This window comes from Diadema antillarum, unplaced genomic scaffold, assembly GCF_040938485.1.
Source record: "Diadema antillarum isolate AM-2024a unplaced genomic scaffold, OU_Dant_1.0 seq00000908_RagTag, whole genome shotgun sequence".
NCBI lineage: Eukaryota > Metazoa > Echinodermata > Echinoidea > Diadematoida > Diadematidae > Diadema > Diadema antillarum.
This window is the reverse complement of record NW_027271765.1, coordinates 846,319-874,318: the sequence shown is the minus strand read 5'-3', so window position 1 is coordinate 874,318 and position 28,000 is coordinate 846,319. Positions and strand designations below refer to the sequence as shown.

The window sequence follows — 28,000 nt, the reverse complement described above, 5'->3', positions numbered from 1 at the left end:
CTACCAACAAGCTCAGCTCTGTCCCTTACGCCCGGATGCTGGCTCTGGCCTTGTCCAGGATGTCCTTGCGCATCCTGGGGTAGTCCGGATGGAAAGCAAGGACCTTGTGGCAGATGTCAATGGCATCTACAAATCTCTTGGCCTTCATGTAGTTGAATGCCAGCTTGTAACCTGTAAGAGAGTGTAAGACAGACGAAAGAGGACAGGAATGATTATTGGGATTGCCAGAAACCCACCTTACAGTTTGTACACTGATAATGTCAAAACAGTCATTCTATTTCTGTATAATGATCAGTGCCATTAAAAACACATATCGTCGCTGGGGTGACAAGACCTTGCATCTGAACTTTTGGTGAAAATGACTTTGTTGGATTAATGGTCAGATACCGTTAATTATTATAGTGATGTCCTGTCCAAATCCTAGCTGTCTTACCCTCAAAATGGAGCCACCACGGCATGTCAAAGGAAAGGCTATCCCATTTGATATGGTGCTTTGGTTGCCATGTTGTTTTGCTCTCCTAAACATTTGACATTATGTAGATACAAGGTCTTGCCGCCCCAGCAGCGATATACTATATAAACACAATTCACAAAGTGCACCTCACACAGTCATTGCACCTGGTAGGCTCTTTATGTATCTATCAATACAGTGAAATGTTAAAAACACAAAATGTTTCCCTCCTAATACATGATAGAAGGCCATGTCAAGTAGTGAATGTCATGCATCACCATGAGCACTGCAAATGACAAGAAATTTACTCACTGAAATGTTCTATAGTTTCCCTGATGATTGCATAATGTTCAAATCAAATTTGTCTACATTATATGATCAACACAAGAACAGAGAAATACCCCAGTTCTTGACATTCAAGAGATTAGACTGGTTCACTATCGTAATAATTCATCTGCGCCTAATGGCTTGGCAAATTGTCAGCCAAGAATGACTATTCCTATGTCCCAAAGGACATTGTATACAGCCCTATTGGAATCAATTGACTCATTTTGCCATTACCGGAGCTTTCAGTGAGATTTCATTAATGACTCATCATTATGTGGCACATGGCATTACTCTGGAACTCATCCCCACACTTGCATCATTGGTGGCCCTGACGGTTGGTTCTCTAGCTCCCACACAATTTAATTCATGTCAATGTAAATGTGTCCACATCAATCTGAACCTAAACGCTGCACATGAAGCATCTTACACTATGAATGAGGCGAAATGGCTGGAGATGTATTAACCCTTTCTCTGCCAGGAATTTTGGCCAGCATGTTAACACTCTGGAGTTTTCTGTGTCAGTTGGCATTCAAAGCACTCAAAGGGTGCGTTCGAGCGCTCCCCTAAAGCGAACTGTACCGTACCGTACCTGCCCCAGAGGAGCGCTCGAACGCTCCTAAAGTGTACCGTACCGTACTGTACCGAGCCAAAAGTGGACCACTTCCCGATGTGCTCCAAAAGCGTACCAAAGCGTACCAAAAGTTCGCTGTAAAGCATGGGCGTATCATGCGCATACGTCACAATGGAAAGACATCATTCTCTTTTTTGGGGACAGTTGTAAGTACATGTAGTTCACGCGCCAGGTGAATGACATTCTTGCTACAAACAAGCGGGACCTTTTCTAAAAAATAACCCGTGAGGTACAGCTGTACGCTTTCTCCACAGAGCGCTCGAATGCTCCAAAACTGGCACAGTTCGGTACGGTACGCTTTGGTTTAGTTCGCTTTGGTTCGCTTTAGAGCGCTCGAACGCACCCAAAGGCTTAAACACACTGTGCACTGACCTATATGGGGATTGTGCTGGTTGCCATACTTCCAGGCCTTCTCATAGCTGTTGGCTGCATCCTGATAGGACTGCTCCTTCTCCATGATGAATCCCAGATATTCGTAGGCCTTGCAGCAAGACTAGCATATGACACACAAGATGATACAAAATGGGAAGATGTTCCCTGGTAAAAACTTTAGATGATTTTGTGCAGGATACAATACAAAAGAAAACTTTGCTCAACTTAAAAACAGAGTTTACACATACTGTATCAAAGAACAGATTTCAACAGATAGTTTAAACATTAAAAATGCCTTAAAGACCACCTTTATAAAAAAAAATGCCTCTGGGAAAAAAAGAAAAGAAGAAAAGTTGCATGCATTAATAGTCTAAAACAATCACACCAGCATAGCTTGTTGTGCACAAGGTATACTGTGAACTCTTATGAATTAATTTTTGTTTTGTTTTGTTTTGTTGTGTTTTGTTTTGCAAATTCAAATCATTTCCACGACGGGTACATTTGGAGTTTGTAATGAACCACTCGGAACAAATGTTGGTAGTGCACTTCAAGATGCTGCCTTATTATCAAACCTATAATTTTGCTGCAAAATCATACAATGGCTACATACAGTGTAGAATACTACACATACTAAACAGCTCTGCTGGCATACTACATCTGAACAAATTTCAGGTAATGGAGCTGTTAAGTGGCTGCTAAAAAAAAAGAAAAAATCATATCACCATAATAAAGTGCATTCAATTGGCATTAAAAATCATTATTTTTCCTTTTAAAAAAAAATGAAAAACACATCTATATCGAGCAACTGAATGGGACTTAAAACTAGCAAGTGGACTTTCTTTAGACTTCACAAATCTATCACCTAAACATCACTTATTTTGGAGAGAAAAAAAAAATCAACCATCATGCTCACCATGTTGTGTTTGAGGCACTTCTTGAGGAGCTCAGTGGCCATGTCAAACTTGCCAGAGTTGATGTAGACGTCACTGAGCAGGAGCCAGCTCTTCTCAAACTCTTCTGCATCCTGCATAGTTGAGACGATATTGGTATAAAAGTTCCTCAATCAATACAAGATTTTGCCTGGCTTAGATCAATGGTGCTGGCTTGTACAAGTCGCCTACGGCAAACTGCTAGGTATCATGTGGATCATTCCTGAGTGTGTGGAGGACAGACCATTATACTACTGGTTGCGAGGTGGCTCAGTCGGTTGTACGTCTTCATTGCAATGAAATGGCTCGGGTTCGAGTTTCGGTGAGTCTAGCTGAATAATGCTGTGTTATTGTGCCGTCCCCTCAAGTTAGAGGCAGAACACTCTATGTTTCTCGGATAGGACATAAAATGGAGGTCCCATGTGTGAGAGAGTCACAACCCATGCATACAACAGATCCTATTTCGCACCTCGCAAACTGCCAGGTAGAACCCAAGTGAAGTGGTCCGCCCGAAGTACAGACAGGAAAACATGCGGGAGGTGCCGACCCCTTGTGGTATACAAGCAATAGTCAACAACAGCACTAAACAGGCAAGTGGTGCCACAAGAGAAGACCATTCACTACACTCTCTGTGAAAAGTAACGTGGTATCTCCTATATGCACGAGTTGTTGACTCTCTCACACTTGGAACCTCCATTTTACGTCCTTTCCGAGACAGAGCATCTTGTCTCTTTACAGATTGGACACTGTGACGATGCCCTTGCACCTGCTATCTCTTTGACAATAAAACAGAAATATTACCAACAGAGCCACGTTGCCATGCTATGCTCTGCCAAATACAGTAATACAGCACTCACTATCAGCAAATGGCATTGAGCTCTAAGTGGAATAAATCTGTGCTCCACGTATGTATACAGGGTTGATTTCTCGACACACAGCACTCCAAGGCTTGACACCCGTTTTCAACCAGCATGTGACAGACGTGTACTTCACAGGCCTCAAACATGACCACACTCACACTAATGAATCCACAGATCTAGCAGAGCACAGAGTGAAGGGATTCCCATTGACAATCAGTCAAATTCACAAATACAAGCAGAAAAGAAAAGTCAGTATTCTGGTGCAAACAGTAAACAGAACACACGATGCCTACCACTGGGTTCCATTCCATTTTGGCGATGCGCTTGAGTTGGTTCCTAGCTCTTGGCGTCTGTTTCAGCATCATGTAAGCCGTGGCCACTCCCAACAGGGCTGGGACGTTCTCCCTCTGACATGCACAGTAAGAATTATCAAAAAAATATGTCATTGCTCGATACTTTCAGCTCAGATACCTTGTAAATACCTTGTGATGTCTAAAGGAGAATGTTGCTCATCACAACCTTAAAGGTCCAGTTTACCTTTGGGAGCAGTGATTTAAAAGATGTTCAAGATATCACATTGGATGCATATATGTGTAGGTCTGTTGTTTCACAAAACATCCTACCATATAAAATTTTCGCATTAAAGCCTAAAATATAAGGAGATATCAGTATTTTTCTCAATAAACCATAACTGTAGACGGTTTAGTCTGGAAACATTTATATTATAGCTATTGTTCACATTTTGTGTATTTAACAATGTACTTAATATCAATTATACGGATTCAAATTTTACAATGGTTGTTTCTATCCCTAACTCACATTTTAGAACTATTTTAAAGCACTAATGCTAGGTTTTTGTTTCATCTGCTAGTGGTAAATTATGCCTTTAGCATAAGTTCACTCTTTCAAGCTCTACATTCCCCCTCTCCAACAAATATCAATAAATACGTAAATGCAGATGACAGGTGGAATACGTAGTAGGTGCCAAAGGTTGCATCACAATAACCTTCCATCAGGCTGCAAGAACTACACATTGTTTTCCGTCCTTCTTTTAGTTCATCCATGAATGCTACAGGGGGCCTTGCAGCAGCTAAATGAGTGATTGATTAAATCAAATGTTATACTGTTACTGCTAATCAAGTTTTGACTTTCTGTAATACACATCAGGAATGAGTAATTTCTTTTATGTCAACCAGCATTCTTCTTCGTGACAGCACAAACCTCTACAAATAGCAGCCAGTACTTTTGCAAAGACTCTGCGCCAGTAACATTTCCAGCAGCTACTCTATTTCAATACTTTAAAATAGTCTCCTGAAATCTGGTAATATTCTACTTGACTGTGACCGTAAGAGAAATATAGAGTAATCAACCCTGTTTGCAGCAGGGTGCCTATTTCTGGCAGGGGCACTTTCATTTATCAATAAAACAGCCAGTAAACATCATGTGTGCTTAGTCCCACTTTAGAACACAAGCAGGAGTTACTCGCAGGTGTTATGTCAAGTGGAACCTGATTGGGCTTCTTCATCAATGAATGAAATGGCCCCTGCTGCAAATAGGCTCCCTGTACAAGGCCTGCCGCAAATAGGGTTGTTCACTCTAGTCACTGAGTATTTATCATTCTTTTTAATACAAAAGGCATAGCTTTTGAGAGTGGATCTCCACCAAACGTACTTCACTGCTGGACACGAGCTCCATGAAGGCTGACAGGGCCTTCTCTATGTTGGCCTTGGTCTTGTTTGCCATCAGGGTGTAAATCTCCAGCATCAGGTGCGTGTCCGACCCCTCCTTGGGCTTCAGTTCCTGGAGGTTAAAAAGTTGTATCAACTTTAGTTTAATCAGCATGTTGTAAAATTGAAAGAAAAGCCATGCATGCACATCTAGACATTCTTGACAATATTTTTATTTGAAAAAAAAATGTCAGTGAAACGAGACAGCACGTAGGAAAACATAGAAATTATATTTACGACTTTTCGGCGACTGAAATAGCTAAGCATCAAGCACGTAGTCTCGCTACATGAGAAATTACATTCAATATTCTATCTCATCATAGTTTTCCTCACCTTTAACATTTTAAAGGAGACCTCCAGATGATTTTCAGATTTTTACATTTGAACAACTATAAATTAGTGTTACTGAGGAGAGAGTTTCAGAATTTGTGATAATTGGCATGAAGAATAAGAGTATTTTCAAAATTTAGAACAAATTGCAATAAACAAGGATGATGACATGGCAGAGTCACCCTAAGAATGCATGAGTTGGGGCTCAAGGAAGCAGAACAAAAGAAGAAGGCATGCATAGATTATACACAGGTGAACTCGCAAGCAAGCGGTATGGTAATGGAATTACACTGTTACATTTCTGAAATATGTGAACCTCCTATGTCATCATCCTTGTTCAGTGTAATTTGTTTAAGATTTTTCAAAGTATTGTTTCTCTGCTCAAGAACCACAATAAATTCCACAAACCAATACATATAGTAGTCCATCTATGTACTACATGATGTAAAATTATGAAAATCGTCTGGAATGTCCCTTTAATTGCCTAATTCCTGCAAATAAATGGACTGTGCTGCAGTCAGACAATTGTTATGATGCTGAGCAATATAACTTATTCGAGGATCTTGGAAAAAACAGCAACACATAAATAACACAAAACCCAAAAGTGACCTAGCACATTCAGACCAGAGGTAGCGAGAAACTTGTAACCAATCATGAGACAAGACTCGGATGGATGTACACACACCTTGATGAGCTTTTCTGCTGTTCTTGCTGCTACCTGCTCAGAATCTGCCTTCTCTGCAGCAGTCCTATGGGGTCAGAGTTCAAGAGTTACGATTCATTATCAGAGTATGTCATAAGTCTTCAAACAGACCTATAAAGTATGGCACCATTACTTTCCTCAGGTGAGTTGCATTATTCATCAAATGTACATAAATGATTCCTTCCAGAAGATACAATTTGCACTTCACAGAGGCATTACCTTTGCCCTTTGTCAAATCTCTCTCGATAAATCGGGCGAATTGATAAAATATGGCCGCTACTACGGTCTCGCCATATATCATGACACGCTCCTCGAAACAGTGTTTGAAATGAACCAAGATGAAAATGCCCTGTTACCGTGATCCCCAAGACCTTTCATCCTTGCCCTCAAGACTGAAAATCAATATGGCTGACTCATGTATGGACACAAATACATGCCCAGTGACTTAACTGCAGTGCCTGAATTGTTTTTCAAGTTATTGCTACAAGATACATTACATAATATTAAATAGATATATCTAAAAGTGCCTCACTGTAGATTAAGTGGCAGAGGCTCAAAGATACAATTGCCAACTTAGCAGGTCATATCTCTCCAATTAGAAGTCATATACACTTATCATTCAAACCTTGAAGGCACCTGACTTTCAAGTAAGTTAAACAGTCTGGCTATTACTTTATAAGACAATGCAGTTACTACTTTACACGACAACATTTCATTTTCACTTACGCTGCATCCAGATCAACATTCTCGAATGTCTCTCCCCCAAGGGTTTCATTGTCCGGATTGATACAGATCTCAATCATGTTGGCTATGGCCCTCTGGCCCCAGTCACTGTCCTTTCTTGCCATGTTGAAGTGCTTGAGGGCGTCGTTCGGGTTTCCGATGTACCTGCAAGTCAGCCAACATGCCCACGTTCAAATGTAATGAAAATGATGGGGGGGGGGGGGGGAGTTGTCTTCTCTCATCAGTCACATGTCAAACAACAGTTAACTGGACCTTTTACAACCATTACAACTCTGCAATGGTATAATGCAGATTGAATATACTTACATACATTAATACACACATTATACACACACAACCTTTACACATGCATTCAACAGAATCTAAGTACTGTAATGAAAGGAATTTTTACGGCATGAAATTTTCACTAATTGCTACTGGCAGGCAATGACTACAGTGTAGACAAGGACATTCACATGCAGTTTAATTTTGCAAATCTTGGCTCTCCCGAAATTAGCAAAATTAGAATGCACGCAAAAATATCTGGTTGAACAGTTAGCAGATATGCACACACTTCACTTTGTGTGAAGAATTTTGAATATTATGATTTAATGATTGGCATTTTGAAAGTGTACATGGTCCATTTACCTCCATCACAAAAAGACAAAAGGAGGCTGCTTACTTCACCTACTGTGGTATCATTCTAATACCTCAGTACTCAATAAATGTGGGCTATCCGATTTTTGCAACTCTTCTCTATTTGCAGTCTGGTATGGGTAGAAGAGGTGAGCAAATATCTCCTCACCATGCGTACAGCCCCTTGCAGTAATTGAAGCCTGGGTCGACGGCTGCCCGAGGGGACGCTTTCTCCGCCTGGTCCAGGAAGTGGGGAACCTCCTCCAGCTTGCCCGCCCTCCGCATCAGGTCCACCAGTCTGGCCAGGGCATCGTAGTGCTCTGAAAACAAAAACATGTGCAGTCACTACAGCGTTATCATATACTTGCTATGGTGTGAGTGTACGCAGAGTTGGCAGAATATATACTGGTCTGAATGTACGCCATGATTAGGAGTGCCTGCAATAGTGTGAATGTACAAAAATGTATGCTGTGGTGTAAGTGCAAGCATGTAATGGTGTAGGTGTGTGCAGTAATGTGTCTGCACTCAATAGTTCCTATATCTTTAAAATAAAAACCAATCATTCATCACTAAACCTGAAAATCATTTCAAAATTATGCAACTCTTTCACATTTTGCAAGTAAAATAAATCCCTGAGATGCTTACATGCTTACATGCTCATTATAACTCCATGTAGAAGGATAAAGTTCATTTTGTGTGAAATATACATGCACAGATATTGATGACACCATTCTTACATCATAATCACTGAAGAGCATGTCATGAATAAAGCCTGATTATATAGAACAATACTACAATCAATGATGGAGAAAGATTGCAATTATCACGAGCAATATCTACCTGGAGATCTCTCCAATAACTGCTGGAAATGGAACATTGCCTGTTCATACTCTCCCTTCCTGAACATCAGGTCTGCCATCATCTGTGCAAGATGGAAACAAAATGTCAGAATTTGAATCAGATTACAAACATGGCACATGAAGTCAAGCACTAAGGAAGACTGCACAATTCATCCAAGAAACTAAAGTTGACATCTACCAGAAGGAAGAAGTACATGATGCAAACATAGAGCTAAAACTTAATCATATTTTTTTTCTCTTGATATTTTTTTCTCTAAAATGTGGCTTAGTTGAGGTGATCATTTATCTAATGGGGCATCATCCGCCACATTTAATGTGGCATCACAATTACACATAATTGTATACTATTAACGGTAAATATGAACCATCATCAGCATTCCAAATATTACAATTTAACAACTTTCCCATGATACAGAAGTGCCTCTTTGAAAATCAAAGTGAGGGAACAATCCCTGCATACTGACCAAGTATATGTAATACTAGCACCAACCAATCAACAACTATTCATATTACCCATTAAAGTCTATCTCTCTCATACAAGCGCAGATAACACACACACATACACACACACACACACGCACTCACGCACACGCGCACACACGCACACACGCACGCACGCACACACACACACACACACACGCACTCATGCACACGCGCACACGCACACACACACACACGCACGCACGCACGCACGCACACACACACACACACACACACACACACACACACACACACACATACTCACCACCAGGGCAGCGTCATTGTCGCCGTCAGCCTGCAGGAGTTGGACCAGCTGGTGCTGGCAGGAGTCCAGCTCAGACTTGGCCAGGTAGAGCCGGGCCAGCTCCAGCATGGCCTTGGCGTCGTGGCTGGAGTAGACCAGGGCCTCCTTGTAGAACTTGATGGCCTTGTCGAAGTCGCGCTGCGAGGTGCACTGCTCCGCCATCTGGGAGCAGATGCTGCATTTATCATTATAGGGATAATGCACAGAATTGGTTGCTTGTGTAGCAATCAGACAGAAAAGTCATGGTGTATACACTGAATACTTCACACTGTGGTACTTTGATTTTTTTTTTCTGTAAAAATTGTTAATGATTATAACATGATTACAAAAACAAACATGAGAATGTACACAATTTCTTGTTGGTGACCATTTACGATGATAAGAAAAAATCATTACCTCCCAGTGTTGCTCAGTCACTTCACAAATCTGTGTTCTCTTGTGACATCAAATCATATTTATTTGAGTGGCAGAATTATTAAAAATCCAAAATGTACTAGTATACGCGAAAGGAGGACAGTGTGCATTCACCCGTTGAGGACGAGTGCCAAGTATACTCGGTCCCGAGTATACTCGGGCAGGTGTCTATGGGAAATGTGTGTTGTCACACAATCAAACCGTCCTCAATGGCTTAATGGTTACAGTAGCAGTGAATACACAAATAGTGAGCCATAGAACACCTTCAAGAAAGCATATATTGATCGCTAACTATCACGCTGCAGGTCTTGGTCCAAACGTTCACATCTCTGCTTTGTTGAGATTATGTCTACATTGCCATGGGTGTCATATTGTGAATAAAGTGAATAAAGATTGTCTCTATTCACATGTAAAAGTGGTCTGTCTCTACTCATCAACACTGTACCCCAAAGGAGTGAATATACAAAAGAAGAACTTAAACCAGGTGAATCCACGAAGCCATTCATTGCAGCACCATCAAACCATTCAATGTATTAGACTACAATAATAACTGATTGTAAACAAATTAAACCGTGCTCACCAGTAAGCACAACATAGATTCTCACAACTCACCCTGTGGCCAGTTCTTTCTGTTCAGGGACATTATCTGGCTGCTCAACTTGCACTCTCTTGAGTACCCTAAAGGAAGACAAAGCAATCAAAGACACAAGACTTGGGGTATGATAATGCCCATTCTAGAACATCAAAAGCTGCTGGTATTCAAAATTTTCAAAATGTTTCTATCAAGACGGCTCTACTATTCTGGAGCTACATCTCTAAAATACAAGTAAAAAGTGAAAAAGAAAGATACCTGGGGCCCGTTTCATAAAACTTGTCATTAGTGACAAGTTGTCATAGATGTGACAAGCTACTGAAATCCTTGCACCTGATTGGCTGAGAGCAAATTTGTCATAGAAATGTGGCAGTTGTCACTGATGACAAGTTTTATGAAACGGGCCCCTGGAATATGCTTTATGTTTTTATGTAATAGAAACAAACCACACTCTTTTGAATGCTTATACAGTGCACTTCTTTTTACAATGAACACACTTCATAATGAAATTTATCATTACAAGGAAGTAAAAATCAGGTCCAAAAATTATCATCTATATATTTTTATATACTTTAACGTTTGGCTATAACAAAATTTCGATATAACAGAAAAACTAGAAATGTCGCTATGGCGACTGATGCCTCCGCCATAATGCATGATTCTCCCAATAGGCGTATAGTACAATGTCTTCACAATGTGTGATCCATGACAGTTTCACATTACTGGCAAAATATTGAAATGACAGGTTTGTCAGAAATGTCTTGAACTGGGTTTGCTTTAATTTTCTAAGAGTGCAGGTACACATATTTGGGGAATTGAGAATTTTTACTTGAATTCTGACAGACCTTTTTATAAGTTTATGCATTAAGTAATTTCAAGGTATGAAGAAAGAGTGTAATGACGGTACTAAATGGATTTTTTGGGTTTTTGGAGGGTTTTTTTGGTGGTTTTTTTTTTTGGGGGGGGGGGCATTGAAACCTGGCCTTTGACCCTTAACCTTTGACCTTTGACCTTCTGGCTGGAAATTTCCAAGAGAATCTCCATTAGGTAATGCATGTAAAAGTTTTGAAACTAATAATGCAAGCATTGCATATACTAGTATATGAGGGAAATAGTAAAATTTTGAGGAGTTGACCTTGACCTTTAACCCTGACTATTGACCCATGACCCCTAAATTCTCTAGATAATCCCTGCCAGTCAGTACATGCATATGTACCAAGTTCCATGAAGATACATTGAACCATTTGCGAGAAAAGTGATATTGCAACATTTTCACCTAACCTTTGACCTTTTGACCTTTGACCTTTGAAACATGAAACTCTCTCTGGAGAATCTTTACGCAGTAGTACATGTCCACACCAAGTTTCAAGAAAATACCTTTGGGCATTGCATAGATATGGGGGAAATTGCAACCTTTGTAGCATTTGACCTTGACCTTTTGACCTTTGACCTCTTGCCAATGTCACTAAAATCATATCAACTAATTTTCCCATCATACATCATCCTTGGACCAAGTTTGGTGAAAGCTGCTTCATCCAGTTTTGAGTTATCACGTAAACAGATAAATTCTAGGATTTGACCTTGATCTTTGACCTTTGACCTTTGTCCGATTTCACTGAAAAACTAAACAAGTAATTGTCCCATCATACATCATCCTCCAAGAACGTTTGGTGAAATTTGCTCTATCCAGTCTTGAGTTATCGCGTAAACGGATACAATTTCATGATTTGACCTTGACCTTTGACCTTTAGCCGATTTCACCCAAAATCTAATCAAATAATTGCCCCATCATACTTCATACTTGGACCAAGTTTGTAAAATTCCAGTAAATATTACTCAAGTTATCGCGTAAACGAAAGCGGCCGGACGGACGTACGGACGGACGGACGGACGGACAACCCGAAAACATAATGCCTCCGGCACCACTTCGTGGCGGAGGCATAAAAACGCCGGTGCCGAGGACTTCGCTTCAACGGGAGTGCACTGTAATGTACAAGTTATATGTGAAATCTCATGCATGGCTGCATTACAGTATTATTCATTCATTCTCTGGCAATTAAAAGACGGGTAAGTGCTTGGGGCACATTTGCCATGGCTTCCAGCTCTGTGGTCCATCAGAGTGACCGTCTATCCTTGGCCCAGTTCAGCTTACCTGGCCTGTGTGTCCCTGGCTTTGGTGAGGGCCAACATGGCGTCCTCAATCTTGTTCCCTTTCCTGTGAACTTTGGCCAGCAGCAGTAAGAGCTTGGCGTCATCCATCAGCACAGACAGCTCATTGGCTGGGTAACATAAAATTATTGAGAGGAGGATGGACAGAAAAAAACCCACACCAGATATTCATAAATGGAGCTCTCTCTCTCTCTCTCTCTCAAGCTCCCCTGGCAAACAAGTGAAAATTGAAAGATTTTGCAATATACAGACTGTTACATATCAACAAGTCCGCATGTTTGAATAAATCTAAAGCCCGGATATAAATACCAGGGCTGCTAACCTCTGCAGATCTCAAAACATACCGATGCATGGTACGAAAGCATATTTCTAAGGCAAAAAAAAAAAATAATAATAATAATCTTTTGAGTTAAAGGAGGGAAACTTGCACAAATTATGCATGTTAAATCAAATGTTAAAAAAACAACAATATATTTTCCATTAAAAATAAACATATTTTCTCATTTTTTCGTGACAAGAAAATATACTAAATATCACAATAACATACATATTGGCAGTTTGGGCACATTCAAGCTCACCTACCTCCTTTTTTTCTTTACTGTAACTACGGCTTCCTCCTCCCCCTCCCCCTTTTCTTACTTTGTGGTGGTTTGTGTGCGTTTTAGATGCCTTTTTAGTGTTTAGGTAGCTAAAATGCATTTTGATGTACTGTCATCTTTTAGAACATCTGAGTTAAATACATGTACCATCAAATAGAGCTGAATACCTACTGTATCTACCTGCTAATGCTATGTCATTATAAAATCAAAATATCATAATACAATGAGATTATTACTTTCATACACTATATCACAACACTACAATGAGACATCTCCTTCAAACTTACATGGTTCATGCTCCAAGGCCATCTTCAAAGTTTTCTCTGCCTTCTCGTAGTGCCTCAGCTTGAGGAGAAGCTCCCCAAGGTCATGGCGGAGGAAGCTCTGACCGCCAGTCTTCAAGGCCGCCTCATAGTAATTGATGGCCTGTAGAGATAAGGTGACATACAGTGTACATACGTCAAGGCACCCCTACACTTCACATCATACGTCTATGTCAATGGCACCTCCACCACAAATGCACTCAGGAAATATACCCCTCTCTGGAACGGCAACATTTATCCAACTTGCCATCAAAATGATTTTTTGTTTGTTTGGTATTTTTTTAATCCTGAAATACAACTAATATGGATATAATTGCCAGGGTACCAATGAGTTCAAATGCTCAATCAATCAGAGTGGTCTCTCAAAAGAAAAATTTTCCACTTTTCTTTTCAGACTGGAATTTGGACTAATTAACACTAACATCTACAAAGAGTCTTGACTCGAAGCTTGGGTAGAGTATCAAAGTCATTACTAAAAATGCATCAAACACAGAGGGTCTCCCTCAAGTCATAAAACAGACTATTATTCTTGACCGACATCACACTATATCATTTCCATCGTACATAGGGCACAGATCACCAGCCAGAGAAAAAAGAAACCTCTCTCACCCGTCCGTACTGGTGCGTCTTCACGAGCCCCTGGCCGATCTTGCTGGCGAGGGCGCTGTCGCGTGGGTTCTTCTTCAGTGCTTTCTCGTAGACCTCGATCGCCTTCTCTGGCTCCTGGATGCTCATGTAGGCATCGCCGAGCAGGATGGACGTCTGCGAGCTAGGGTACTTCTCTGCAAGCTCTCTGGAAAAATCATGACCGCAACGGCTTCGATCATATCTCTTACACATTTCAGAAATATATAATTTCATTCATTTCTCGAAGTTCAAGTAATTTAAATGAAGAATAGATGTGAGTGTAGTAATTTCAGAATTTTCAATGGGAAACTTTTAGATCAGTGCCTTTGTTTAATGATCACAGATTAAGTAAAACACTCTCTCCGTCTTCACTCGGTGAGTTTAAAATGCATACAGTAGAAAGTCTCGTGTTGCATCTCTCACTTTTGAAGTGTAAGAATAACAACACAGAAATTACACTTCTGGGGAGTAAACACAAAAGTGGTCAAATGTCAATGTTTGGCAATCCGAATACATAATTTCATTCTAAAACTTGGGTGATGCATGTTGTATACCCTGTAAAATTGCTCAAGCAACACTGCTATGATCAGGTTTTCTACATGTTTACGCCAGTATTAATGCTAGCACATTATTTAGTATTTCCATTACAGTAAATTGACTGAGTAGCAACAACAGACATACATATGCCGACAAGTTCAGAGTCAAAAAAACAAAACAAATACCCAATGACAAACAAACTATGTAGTCAAATGAGCAGACCGACCTGTAGCAGCTGGCATAGAGTCGCTTGTCCTTCCGATGATTCAAGTAGATCTCGGCCATCTTTTCTCTAGCTTTCACAAAGTAGCTGAAGAGCAATAAACAACAAACAGTCAACAAGTTGTTTGATGATTTACCATGTAGAATTTATTCTACATCATGAAATAAGTGAGCATTCATTGAAACACCTGGGCATGTTCAGAATTATTCTATTGTAATGCAGACTGTAAACAGTTCATAATTTTGTGCATAATGTGCCAATTGGAATTTGAATTTTTTTTTTTTTTTTTTTAGAATTGAGAGTAATACAGGCTGGCATAGTTTGATTTAACGATAACGGCCGTACAACTGGTATGCATCTGCACAGTCTCTGAGGTTCTGCTGTTCCTCAGGACACATTTTACTGATTTGTATTCTACTAAACACATCATCTGTACATTGGACAAAATTAGCTGCATCTGCCAATCAGATGATTTAGAAGACAGTCTAAACACCCCCTAGTGTGTGGATTTATGGAGTAGTAATGTTTGCATGGTTCGGATTTATTTGAGAATTCCCGTAACAAATTGTGGTGCAGCTTTACCACTGATTTCTAAGTAAGTACACTATTTAAGTACACACAAAGAATCTATACATGAGTCAACCGTTACCAATGAGTGGACTTTGATGCACATATTTGCTGATACGTGGCTGACGGGCGCTATTAGTGGTTTTCTAATGCCCTTGGCGGGCAGCGAAATCAATCGGACCACCCACATTTTCCAATGCTACTGAGGCCTCAAACAAACAGTTCAAAAGTCATTTAAGTGACACTGACAAGCAACCAACTCTTTTGAGATCCCTTCCCCAACTGACCTCTGCTCAGGGGTGATGTTCCTCAGCATGCCCAGGGCCTGCTCCACATCTCCCCGGGCCAGGGAGAGATCGGCGTTGGCGATGGTGATGCGGATCTCCTCCGGGGTGCCCCCAAATTCATTGATGGCGTCTTGCATGACTTTCGCTGCTTCATGCTATCAGGCCAAGAAGGGAAATCAAAATAAAGATAAATTGAGCATAATGCATTTCTTTAACACACGACACTGGGTTTCTAAGGCAGTAGCGATGCCCACTGCAACAGGTTGCCATAACCTCCCTCTCCCCATATCTCAGGGGAAAAAAGTGAAATATGTACCTGACTCGTCAAACATTGCTAACCACCACACACAAGGCCTCTTCAAAATTGTACCATCTGACTGATTTTCACAACCTGACATGACATGTGAGAAACCAATGCACGAAGCATACAGATCTTAGCAGCAACTCATGCCCATATTTTCCTGTATCAGTTTCAGTTTTACACTGCACAGAACTTAACTGCTGACATAACGGCATCCCCAACAGTAAAGCTGCAAGACTTCTCTATCACCATCTTGCAGATACAAGTGTTCTTAGGGTCGAAGTAATCAACATTCAGGATTCCTACAGTAGCCGTACAAGCTGAAGTCAGGTGGTAGCAATAGACTGGATATGCTTGGTATTGTCTACATTACTCTGAGGTCAAATCTTGTACTAATAATTACCTTGCACATGGTAGAACACCACAGTTGAAGATATCTTGCTTTTTTGCCAGATTATATACATATACATTTTTTTTTTCTGATATGAAACAAGATACAGAATATGAATTTTCCTTTTGAAACCTTGCAGACTGTAGAAATTTCCAATCCAGATATGGGAAATCGTGAACATGGAGACTGGTGCTGTATCCATTCAGACTCACCTGAGCTCCCGTCTCCCGGTATGCCTCAGCTAGCTCCAGGAAGACTGAGACGCGGTCAGTCGTTGAGATGGGTCCGCCCTTCATTCGTCTGGATGCAGACACAGCTGTCATATCACAGAAACGAAGGAGAAGAAGAGTTGAAAATTTTTGAGGACTATTGAGTTTTACAGCTTGCTTATAAGAATGTATTTCACGAATGCATTGGTAGTTGACACTGTCACACGATCACTTTCCCCACAAGAGCTAACGTTTGTTTTGTTCATTGTAATCTCACAAAGGTACTTCTGCGCATAAGGATGTATCTGGCACAATGCTCAAACTCCATGCAAAGAGCAACTCTCTGTTATGCCCCATATCCCCACATCATCTGAAATACACCCCTATGTTGTCCCTGGGGTGACAAGACCTTGTACCTAAGAAAAATCATGAATTTTTAGGAGAGCGAAAAAGCTTCTTCACCTTTGCAACATTTTTGCTAAATAATATCAATGTTGATGTCAAATAACGTAGAAGCATTGTTTAGGATTACATTAATAATTGTCATGTTTTAAAACTAGAATCAGTACTGTATTTGCTTTTAGAAATTGAGTTAAGAGATTTTTTGAATACATGCCACTTGAGATAAAAGACAGAGTCACCCCAGGGATGATATCAACATGTTCTCACACACACACACACACAAAAAAAGGCCCCACGTCCTCACCTCTCTTCTTTACCCCAGGGAGGGCCATGGCTGCCTGCAGCGTCTTGCAACACTCCTCCATCTCCCCCATCTTCTTCTGGGTGCGGGCCTTGATCAGGTGGTACAGCGGCATCTCGCGCACCTAGAAATGGTTCGGCACAAATGGGAGAGCATCAAAAAGCAGGCATGGATAGAGTGGCCAATGCCTACCCGGACTATCATATCACAGCAACAAGGTGAAAATTACACCCTGCCGAGGCTCATTTTAGCATTTGCTCATCTATATATCCTGCATTCATTGATACAAAATTTCCTGTGCAAACCTGTTTGACACAAACACATATGCACACAATGAAAAATTGTGTCCCTTTTCTACCAAATTTTTTTGATGTTTTACACCCTTAATAATTTTCTTTAACCTTGGCAAGGCAAGTTGCGATATGTTTGCAACATGTCTGTTTTTAATTCTCAGCTAACTAGCGTTCACGAATATTCCTTAAATGTTGCAACCTTTCTCATCAGCCATAAATGACACCAGCGTGCCAATGCACAGCACTGCAGCCACACTGAATACTCATTAAGGAGCCACTGGCTTGTGGTTTATCTGATTGCAACAGGCAGTGACAATTATTTCTCAAACAATTTCTGCCTTTGTTTATTGCTTGTGATAACACCTCACAACTTGTCATTGCAAATGCTAGCCCCTTGCTCCACAGCAGTGCCAAACAGGTCCACAGTAACTCTGATGCCAAGTCCCTGGCACAAAATGGGCATGCCAACACAGAGCGGGTTGAAAGACTCTATTGGTGGGACTAAGAGAGCCACTACCCATACATTTGCCCTTGGTGCAAACTGAGTGAGTGTTACTGAACGGAAACTCACCTCAAAGTTGTAGCTAAGGCCAACCTCGAGAGACTGAGAGGATTGCTGGTAGTTCCCTTGATGCATGTAGATCTGGAAAGCAATAATAACAGGATTTATAAAATCTTCACAGGAAAACAAAGCAAAATATACTAAATGCACAGTGCAGTTTCATAGGTGGTGCATCATATAAAATTGTCGCTGCTTCAAACAACATATTTGTTGTTGGATACTCTTCATTTACTTGAATGACTCCATTGCAAAGAATGCTATTCTCGAGTAAACATAAAGTCTCATCATATGCTGTCAACAAGGAACACAGACAATTGTTTCACAGTTTTGATATCTATGTACCTAACCATCAAACTCTGTGTCCATAGACCTATCTACCCATATATCTATTCATCTATCTATGTATCCATTTTCTCTCAATTCATGTATTAACTTGATCTAGTTGTCTATACATACATTGTACACATAAGCAGACAGATAGACAGACAAAGGGACAAATGTTATGATAATCACACCTATTTGTTTCGTTGAGTTCTGTATTTCACTTCTGTGAACCACAAACTTACATTGCAAATTTAAAAAGAACAAGCAAATATGTACAAACATGGACAAACTTGTAGAAATAATACATTCAGCCGTAGGTACATTGTAGGTAGGCAAGTAAACAAGGGCCCTGTCTTATAAAGAGTTATAATTGATTATATAGTTGATTTCTATCATAAGTCTATGGCAGCCTGTGTGCTTAAGAAAATTTATAATCGATTATATCTTTTGATAAAACGGGGCCAAGAAATGATAATGATGATTATTGAAAAGAGAAGAAACCTTGCTTAGTTTTTCAACAGAAAAATGAAACCAAAACTCCATTGCTGCATTCAGTGCTGAGGGACTAACCTGTGCCATGAGTAGGTGGGCATCGGAGTACTCTGGGTTGCGGTCCAGGCAGTGCTGGAGACTGGCCTGGGCCTGCTCCACCTGGCCTAGGAGGAACTTGACCCTGGCCTGCAGGTAGTAGCCCTCCAGTAGGCCCGGCACAGCCTTGCACACGGGGTCCAGCACGGCGTTGCAGCGGGCGAGAGCAGGATCTGCCGGCTGGCCCGCAGACTGGGGCTGCACATACCCAGAAAGTTACATGTTTGATCATTACCACAATGGCTTTTGGTACTCTATGGACCAATTCAGTTTCTGTGCACTGGGACATCTAGTTTGTTTGACCAACTTGCCAGTAGCAATAATGAAATTTATAATTTCAGGGCAGTCCTACAACATGCAGTTACTCAAGAAAGGACGATCAGTCGTGAATTGAATGATACTCCCTACTGTTGCATTTTGTACTTTTGATTTATGAAGTGTCAAGATGAGATTTGTTTTTTCCCTTTTTACTGCTGCAAATTAACAAACAATACATGAAATGTTCCATGTCATTTTTTTTTCAAAATCATCAACGACTGCAAAGTTAGTTACTGTAAAGCCAGAAGTATTCATGGCATGAAACTTTCATGAATTGGAGTCAACAGCTTTTTTAAGCGGCATGAAACTTTCATGAATCATCACTAGCATTCAATGCATTGTGTAGAAAAAGATTTTCACGTGCATTCTACTCTCGTGAATCTTGGCTCCTCGTAAAATTCGCAAAAGTTTCATGCACGCAAACATTTCTGGATTCACAGTAAAAGTGATCTCATAATTATAATAATCATCAATTTTCTGGAATGTTGCCAAGAGTAATTTAGGCTTACTTCTGTAGGTGCAAAAAGGAGATACTCCTTGACCATCTCCACCAAGAAGTCTGGGTTCATCTGAGTGAAGTAGTCGCTGCCCAGAGGAAGCCCCTTCAGGGACTGGAAGTGGACAGTGCTGGCCTCGTTCAGGAGTCCAAGCGATGTCTCGGCGGACTTGTTGCGCTTCCTGGACAGGAGGGCGCGCAGGAACAGAATGTCCTGGGGCAGAGAGTTTTGGAGACGAGGGTGTTTTATTCCAGAGTTTCAAAACATTTGGATCATGCAGAACTTCCAAAGAAGGCAATGTCTGGTCCTTTGTTCTTAAAGTGAAAAGTCACTCCATATTTGAGTTGGTTTTGATAATACTGCAAAATCTAAATAAATCAAAATTACTGGAAAGGTTTAATTTTGCCCTATCTGATGATGGACTTACTTTGAAATAATTAAAAATGGCACTTAGCCCTTCTTGCAATAAAACTCTTCACTTGGTGAACACATTCATGTACAGTCTCCCAGCTTTCCTTCTCAAACTCTGGGGTGACCGGCCTGAGAATGTGGGTCACCTTCATGGGGCTGGTCAAGCAGAGTTCAGGGCTACTCACCGAGGACTTGCCGATGCTCTCCTGGATCTCCCCTAGAAAGTCCAGCTGCTGCTCAGCGTCATCCAGCTGACCGTCGTGCAGCTGGTATCGGATGATGCCTGGTGGTCAAGTTCAAAAGGAGAAGTAAGGATGGTGAGGATATTGATGCGGATAAAGATAAGCAATATAAATATCTGGAGAGTGTTTTCAATGTCATTACTCCTTGTTCACAAGAATCTATTTTACCAAGCTGGTGCACAGATTGGAGATGATCTTGTGGGAAGAAAGATAATATTGCACAGCAATTGTATTCTTTTCGCAATCAAGTTTTTCTAATGAAAGAAGACAGAATGACTGCTACAGTCATTGTATGCAGGTATGGTTGTACAAGAAAATCACTTCAAAAATTTCCCAAATATGTCACTCACTTAAAACATTTTTGAAACGAAAAAAAAAAATGCCCCCCTTTTATAACTGAAGGTTACAAACATACAGAGGATACGTCTCTTCATTGCCTTGATTTCAAAAGCTAGAAACCTTTTCACTGATTTCTTAAAGGAGTGTTCTTCATCAGGAAATCCTGAGTCATTATGCATAGCATAGTCTGCCATGAGTACATCTCACTTCATGACATTCTTCTAGTTTATTTTGCAATCAACATCACAAGTAATCACAGCTCAGAAAGATATAGATTGGCTTATCTTTTCTACATATTCTCTTGGTACAGATCTAAATAAAAATTGAAAAAAAATCAGAAAATCTCTAAAATTTCAGGAAGAAATGGCCAGGTCCGCCATCATACTGTGTCAAATTGTATCTACTAGCGAATGACGCATCACCTGTGAGGGCCACAACACTGGTCTCGTCCAGTTTCATGGCCGTCCTGTACGCCTTGACCGCATCCCGGTTCTTCCCCTGCATCATCTGCTGGTAGCCGCTCTCGTTGTAGAAGTCGGCATTGTTGCCATCCAGCGATATCGCCCTCTCCACCATCGTCATGGTCTGGAGGAGGATCTGAGGGCTTCTGGAACACTGGACGGGAATGGAAGCAGAGTTTGTGGTATCACTAGTGACATCACCAGCTTTTTTTTTTAAAATACTCATCGCAAAGCGATCTAACCCTAAGTTTTGTAGAGCATCACATTGGAGGCACGGTGGGGGCTTAATTTAGCATGGATAACTACATTTAGCTCCTCCTTATTCTAATCTTTTATTCTTTAGGATAAGCTGCCTCCTTCTAGCCTGAAGACTATTGCAGACAAGAACCATTTTTAACGGTTTGACCACTTCAGAGGGATTTCAGCCTGCTTTTTACGAGAGAAATGGGTTTTCTTATGAGCAAAGGGTATAGCTCTACTACACACAAGAGCAACGGTCTATTAAGAGTCTTCAAAAAGACATGGCAATGAGAATACAATGCCTTGCCAAAGGGGAATACTGCTGGGCTTGGATGCCAACCTCTTCATACGTGCATGGAAGCTCATGGTCTTATCTGCATAGTCTCAATCGCTCAGCAATAACAAATCCTCCAAACATAGCTATTCCAGGAAATATATTCTATTGCAGTCCCGATGTGATTTAGTATCTGTGGTACAGCAATTATCATTTCCAGAGAATGATAAAATTGATTTCCCCTTCGCCAATTATTGATCTAGGATAGAGCTATTATGCTCGTGCTCTTTTGAAATTACAGGCCACTGCAAAGGTCACTGTGATGGTGTATCTCAAATTGTTTTTTTACTAATCTACTGTGAAGATCAGTTGGCCTTTTTTATGATGACCTGACAGCACAATATTACTGCTGCTTGGGAGATATGGAGAAAGGATAATCAGTCCACTCACCACCCGTGCAAATGTCTTGGCAAAGTGGCAGTAGATGTGGGCGTTCTTTGGCTCAAATCTGTCAATCACTTGGATGAGCTCTCCAATCTTGGCTGCAGCCTGTAGGCACACAATGTGGAGACAGTCAAGCAAACCAAACAACCACAAAGTTATCAGCATTATACAATTACGCAAGTTTCACTCTTTGTGCGCTGCGCTTGGTGACCTCCGCTCATTTAAATGGTGTGCTAAGGGAGTATATTTTTTAATAAATTAAAACATATACTAGTGTATGAATCACTGGATGGCTGATGATACAAGGCAAAGTTGGAAAGTGTGATGCCCTCATATGCAGCTTGCTATGAGCTCAACGGGGTGTACATTCTGTACTACCAGGTATGTTTGATTGGTCTGGAGGTTCACATTCCGTAATCAGCTCTGCAAGTCTACAAGTTCAGAATCTGTATTCAGCTCAAGTGGTTATGATGGGTTTGCAATTAGTAGCAAGATCAACAGGTCCAGAGGTTCAGAGTTTGTATTCAGGTCAAACAATTTACAGATTGACAATCTATACTTTATACACAGTCTGTACTTGGGTCAATAAGTTTAAATGTTCACAGTTTGCACTTGGTTTAGTAAGTCTATAGGGTCTCAGCCTGTACTCGGATCAAAAGTTCCACAGGATGGCAGATCGCTATTGGCTGAAAAGGCCTAATGGTTTTCATTTATGCGGCAAGAGGGTGAAGTACCTCTGCATAATTGCCCTCTTTGCAGAGCAGCTGTAAGACCTGCAGTCTTATGGCTTCAATGCAGTTTGGCTCCTGGACGATGGCTCTGAAAAGAAGGATATATATAAGACATCCATTAGTCCACGTTCGACACAAATTTCATTGTTTGGTGCCATGCTCGACACACATTTAATTGTCTGGTGCAATAAAATCAAAGAGGAGAAGTATCATCAGCTTGATTTGCATGCGTTAATAGAAATAATGAAAGTATCTTTTATTGGTCAGTGAAATGGATTCTAACAAATGAGCTAGCTGTGAGAACAAAATTGTCTTTTACAATCACAAATAACAATTTGTTCTACATCATCATTAAATCGCGGAACCTTTTGTTCCAATGTCATCACTTTCACCTGAAGAGATGCTAGCTGTCATTTAAAACAGAACAATGTGAATGATCTCTAGGTGATGGCTACAGTTGTAAACAGAGATGAACAAGTTGAATACTTGTCAATGAATACAAAAACCTTCGATTTGAGTTCAACTGTGTAGGCTTGATGTGTCCAATACCTTTGAGCTAATTCAACAGTCTGCTCCCAGTCCTGCAGAGCTAGCTGGAGCCTCATCTTCTCGATGAGGGCTGGCATGAAGCCTGGGTAGGAGACTACTGCCTGGTTGACAAGCTCCAAAGCCCCGCTGTAGTTGTGCCTCATGCCCATGTAGCGTGCCTTGCCCAGGAGGGCGCTGATGGCCTTGGGGGTAGCACTGCAATGTGTGCGCACGCACATGTGTGAAAATGGGAGATGCGAAAGGGATACTGTATACTCCGAATATTCCGCAAAGTTTTTATTTTTGCGAATTTTGCAAGTCAGGTGCTCTTCGTGAATTAAAAAACACGCAAAAATATCAACTCTGATCCTGACACGGATGTGACATGCACGCATATATTACTTTCTCTGTTCAGTGTTGTGCTCTGCAATCACGAATTTAACCCCTCGCGAAATTGTCGGGAGGTCCCAATTTGTGAAAAATTAAACTCTCTAAATATATGGCGTATACAGTAGATAAGAGGAAACTGTGTCCACAGAATAAAGAGATGATGGCAGTGAGGAAAGTGCAGTGGCGGATCCAGAGGGGGGCGCAACCGCTGCACGCCCCCCCCTTTATTTTTCGTTAAAAACAAAAGAAATAAAAAGAAAAAAACGAAATGAAACCTGGAAGTGGCACCAGAAATATTAGTCATGCCCCCCCCCCCCCTTTACAGAATTCCTGGATCCGCCCCTGAAAGTGGGTATCACATCCACGTCGTCAACATACATGTACATCAGCCAATACTTGCATACATTTTCATAAATCTACCTCTATAATCTGAATACTCAGAGCCACAAGAAGCATCTCACATATGAATTTCAGAACATACATAAGTCATAAACTGTCATATATATATTTTTTTTAAATTGTCACAATGGCAAATTTCAGTTACATTAGAACTTCCAAATGATTTTCATCCCCTTTTAGGCCTTTGATATCCTCCATTTACAGGCTACACATACTATCTGTTCTGCACAATTGTTTTGTTTTTGTATTTCATAATTATCACCAAATGATAAAAGTGCTGATTAAGATACTGGGGCGCACTACAGTATTTGCATGGCAGGTAGGCACATGTGATGTTTACAGCTTGATCGTAATATTTATCTTTTTGTTGTTGTTGCTGTTGTAAAGATACCCGATGACATACAGTTCTCTTTCTCTATCTATTTTGGACTCTTTGCCATTTCCATCCACTAAAACACACTTTACTACCTTTCAACAATGCATAGCAGATTATACCCCCCCCCCCCCACCCCTCATACAAATACAAAATTTATGTTGGAATGCTGTGAGGCTACCTGAGGACTTCTTCAAAGAATTTGCCAGCCTTCTTCAGGTAGTTGTCTCTGCCTGAGGTCAGGTCAATCCAGCCCCGCAAAGTTGAGCCCTGGATAATCATACCAATCACATTCACGAGAGTTTGGTATGCACAATGAATGTACATGAAAAACAATCAGAATGAAAGAAAACAACCTTCATCTGCAAAGAAAGATGTCATCCATTGAAGAAAGTGCAAATAAGGGCTGAAACAATTGCCATAAAACAGAGAGACTTGTCATGAAGACTGACAAATTAAATAGCAATTGATGGACATCCCTGTTTAACAGTAAAAAAACGAAACAAAACAAACAAAAGAACCAAATGTGATAACTTGACTCGACTACTACTTGAGTTTTGTTGAGACTTTTGGGAATATGATGTCACATGTTCCAAATTTCTTAGATCTATGTTTATCCTTTTACTCTGCTCAAGAAATATCAAGGATACAAAGTTTCCATCAATTTGAGTCACTCTGATCAATCCTGTGAGCAAATTTTCAGCAAATTATACAAGCATTGTTGATGGGATAATCATATTATTCATGTGTCAAAATCATACTCACATCAAGGGATGATCCTCCAGCCATTTTGATGGACCTGTCAACATACTCTCTGGCCTTGTCATGGCGACCAGTGTGCCACAGGAAGAGGGCAGCAAAATACACAGCCTGCCCAGGAATGATTAAAAGAAAAAGGAGAAAGTATAATTTATATTGTGTTGTCAGCAGGGATGGTTCATTGATACACATTATCCTGGGGAAACTTAAATTGCTTCACCATGGATGCTCAATATCTTGTTTGAGGCTTAGAGGTTTCACAGAGTATATTCAACAATACTGTGATTCACAGATTTTTAATATTACATCAAATCTGTCAATCAATACACTCATCTTGCTGCTTTTTTGTTCATTATTTTTACCCAAAAAAAAAGAAATACTGCCATACATGAAGTAATTTTCTTTCAAGTGTACAGAATTGCTGACTGACAGCGGACTCGTGGATGTTGAATGCAACATGATTATAGTTCTTATCACATGTAAGATATGTATTAAGTGATGGTGCAACTTACCTTGTCACTGGCCCTCTTTCTGTCATCTTTCATTTTGGCATCTAATTCTTGAACTGCCTCTTTATCTGCCATTGTAAAAAAAGGGGATACACTAGTTAAATCAAAGAAATAGTAGAGTCAAGCTTTAAAATGACACTTTTGGTTGAAGGAATTTCAGAATTTTCGAGAAGTTTAATGTACAGACTACACTCAAGGGGTTTATTATGTAAGACATGGGTCATCCAGCATAGAAGTTGAATGCACACTTGTGCTGATATGTTGAGGAATACTTCATCAGTCATTGCGATTACAAACTTGTAAGCTGCAGAGTGTAAAACAAGTATTGTGCCTCCCTTAATAAAAAAATGATAATAATAACATGCAGTGTACAAATAAACAAACTATAAATGTACCATTGGAATGTAGGCACATCTTTGACAACATATAACGAATGACAATGCTGGTGGCATTCAAAGTTACTTCACAGAATAGCTCTCAACCTTTCATCGCAATTTTTCTTTGAACACGAATCAAAGTGAATCAGGGAAACTATCTGAAAAAAAAAAGAATATCATCAAGCAGGCATGTGTAAGACGTCAGACACGTGTCATGTAAGATAAGATTATTAGGGTGCGACATATAACTCACCAACATTCTTGCTTTTCTTGTGTGCATAGATAAGAGCCATTGTGGAGCACAGGATCACATCCGGCTTGTCACGTATAGACTCCAACTCCCGCATTCCTTCACTGAGACGGTCTATAGGAAAAAATCAAGCGGTAATTGCTGGAATATATCATGCAAAAATAATTATCTACCACATATGTAGATCAAAGTATTGAGATCATTCAGAGTTCAGTGGCTAGGTGTATACCGGACCACCAAATTCCTATTGCAACTTTTTCTTCTCGTGGGCTAAGAATAACTGAGAGGCTGTTAATAGCATGATTAGCTCCTGACTTGTATTTCTTTGTAAAATAAAGTAAATATCACAATGTGCAGGAATTTAGAATGAACAAAATTATCCTGACTTCAAATTTTCAGAGATTTTTTAGTGTATAATATGTACCCACAAACAACTCCACAAGGTCTCTTCCATACAGGTACAATCTGTCATTAGTCTGTTAGTAGCATGGCTGACAAGACTATTTCAGTCCTTTTAACCTGTTGAGGACGAGTCCTGAGTATACTCAGGCAAGTGTCTATGGGAAATGCGTAATGTAGCAAAATCAGTCCGTCCTCAACAGGTTAATCATTATCAACAGCACTTGTCTCTGTCACTATAACAGCTCACATATTGTTCAACAAAAATAAACATATTACACAAGGAATTTATCTTCTAGTATCTATCTCGACACAAATCCTCTTGGTATCATGGTAAAATTTTGCCCAAGGATACACTGCAGTAACTTGCAATGGAGGGCGACTAACATACAAAAGAATTAATGCATCACTACGACCTGTCACTGACCTTCCAGAATGAGACCATACCCCTTGAAGAAGAGGAGTACAGGATCACTGCCATACTTCTTGATGGCCTCAAGGGCTACGCGCTGTACATGGCGGTAGAGCTTCTCCTGACAGTAGAAGTTGATGGCCGCCTGACATTTGTCGAGAGAGAAAGAAAACAAAATTAGACAATGGTACTGTACAGTGTGCATAAAAGTGACAAGAAACTCTTGTGGTTTTGCTTTCAGCAGCTAAGGTATTGATGTTTGTGTTTTACTCAACAAACTCGCTCCATTCCAATGTTCTAAAATAAGAACTTGAAGAACTTCATTCTACCTACGGACTAGCACAAAGCATGTACCACTGCTAAAATGAAATTTACAGTGTAGAAGATTCATACATATGTATACCATCTTTTGGAATTGTAGTGCGGAGTGCCTTTGTTGTGATGTTTAGTAATGCTGATTTCTTCATTTAGACTTCAGCAGTAAAAAGACAGCTAGCTGCAAGATCTTCAATTATAGCACATGAAATCCACACTACTGGAACTTTTGATTAATTAAATTCATCATCTTCTGTACTCACCAAAGTTGAGACATCTGAATCAGCCAT

General features: G+C 40.4%; 1 protein-coding gene across 1 annotated transcript; it reads right to left on the bottom strand.

Moving 5' to 3' along the window:
- Positions 1-25: 25 nt before the first annotated feature.
- Positions 26-28,000, bottom strand: LOC139741182 (tetratricopeptide repeat protein 21B-like). Its single transcript, XM_071651774.1, has 32 exons — positions 27,974-28,000; positions 27,411-27,540; positions 26,588-26,698; positions 25,961-26,025; positions 25,455-25,559; positions 24,871-24,959; positions 23,549-23,743; positions 23,003-23,087; positions 22,275-22,373; positions 21,272-21,464; positions 20,454-20,551; positions 19,870-20,070; positions 19,025-19,240; positions 18,140-18,211; positions 17,279-17,399; positions 16,576-16,679; positions 15,672-15,826; positions 14,821-14,904; positions 14,040-14,223; positions 13,395-13,533; positions 12,492-12,618; positions 10,360-10,425; positions 9,295-9,508; positions 8,530-8,611; positions 7,859-8,009; positions 7,057-7,218; positions 6,313-6,376; positions 5,242-5,370; positions 3,864-3,977; positions 2,695-2,805; positions 1,782-1,902; positions 26-171 (listed from the first exon to the last, which is right to left on the bottom strand). The coding sequence occupies exons 1-32, from the start codon at positions 27,998-28,000 to the stop codon at positions 26-28; spliced, it is 3,960 nt and encodes a 1,319-aa protein (XP_071507875.1).

Excerpts from the sequence above, each read along its gene's own strand:
- LOC139741182 (XM_071651774.1), bottom strand. The coding sequence starts at position 28,000 with ATGGCTGATTCAGATGTCTCAACTTTG. Across the intron at positions 23,088-23,548 it reads ACTGTTGAATTAGCTCAAAG|AGCCATCGTCCAGGAGCCAA; the intron begins GTATTGGACACA and ends CCTTCTTTTCAG. Across the intron at positions 172-1,781 it reads CCAGCACAATCCCCATATAG|GTTACAAGCTGGCATTCAAC; the intron begins GTCAGTGCACAG and ends ACTCTCTTACAG.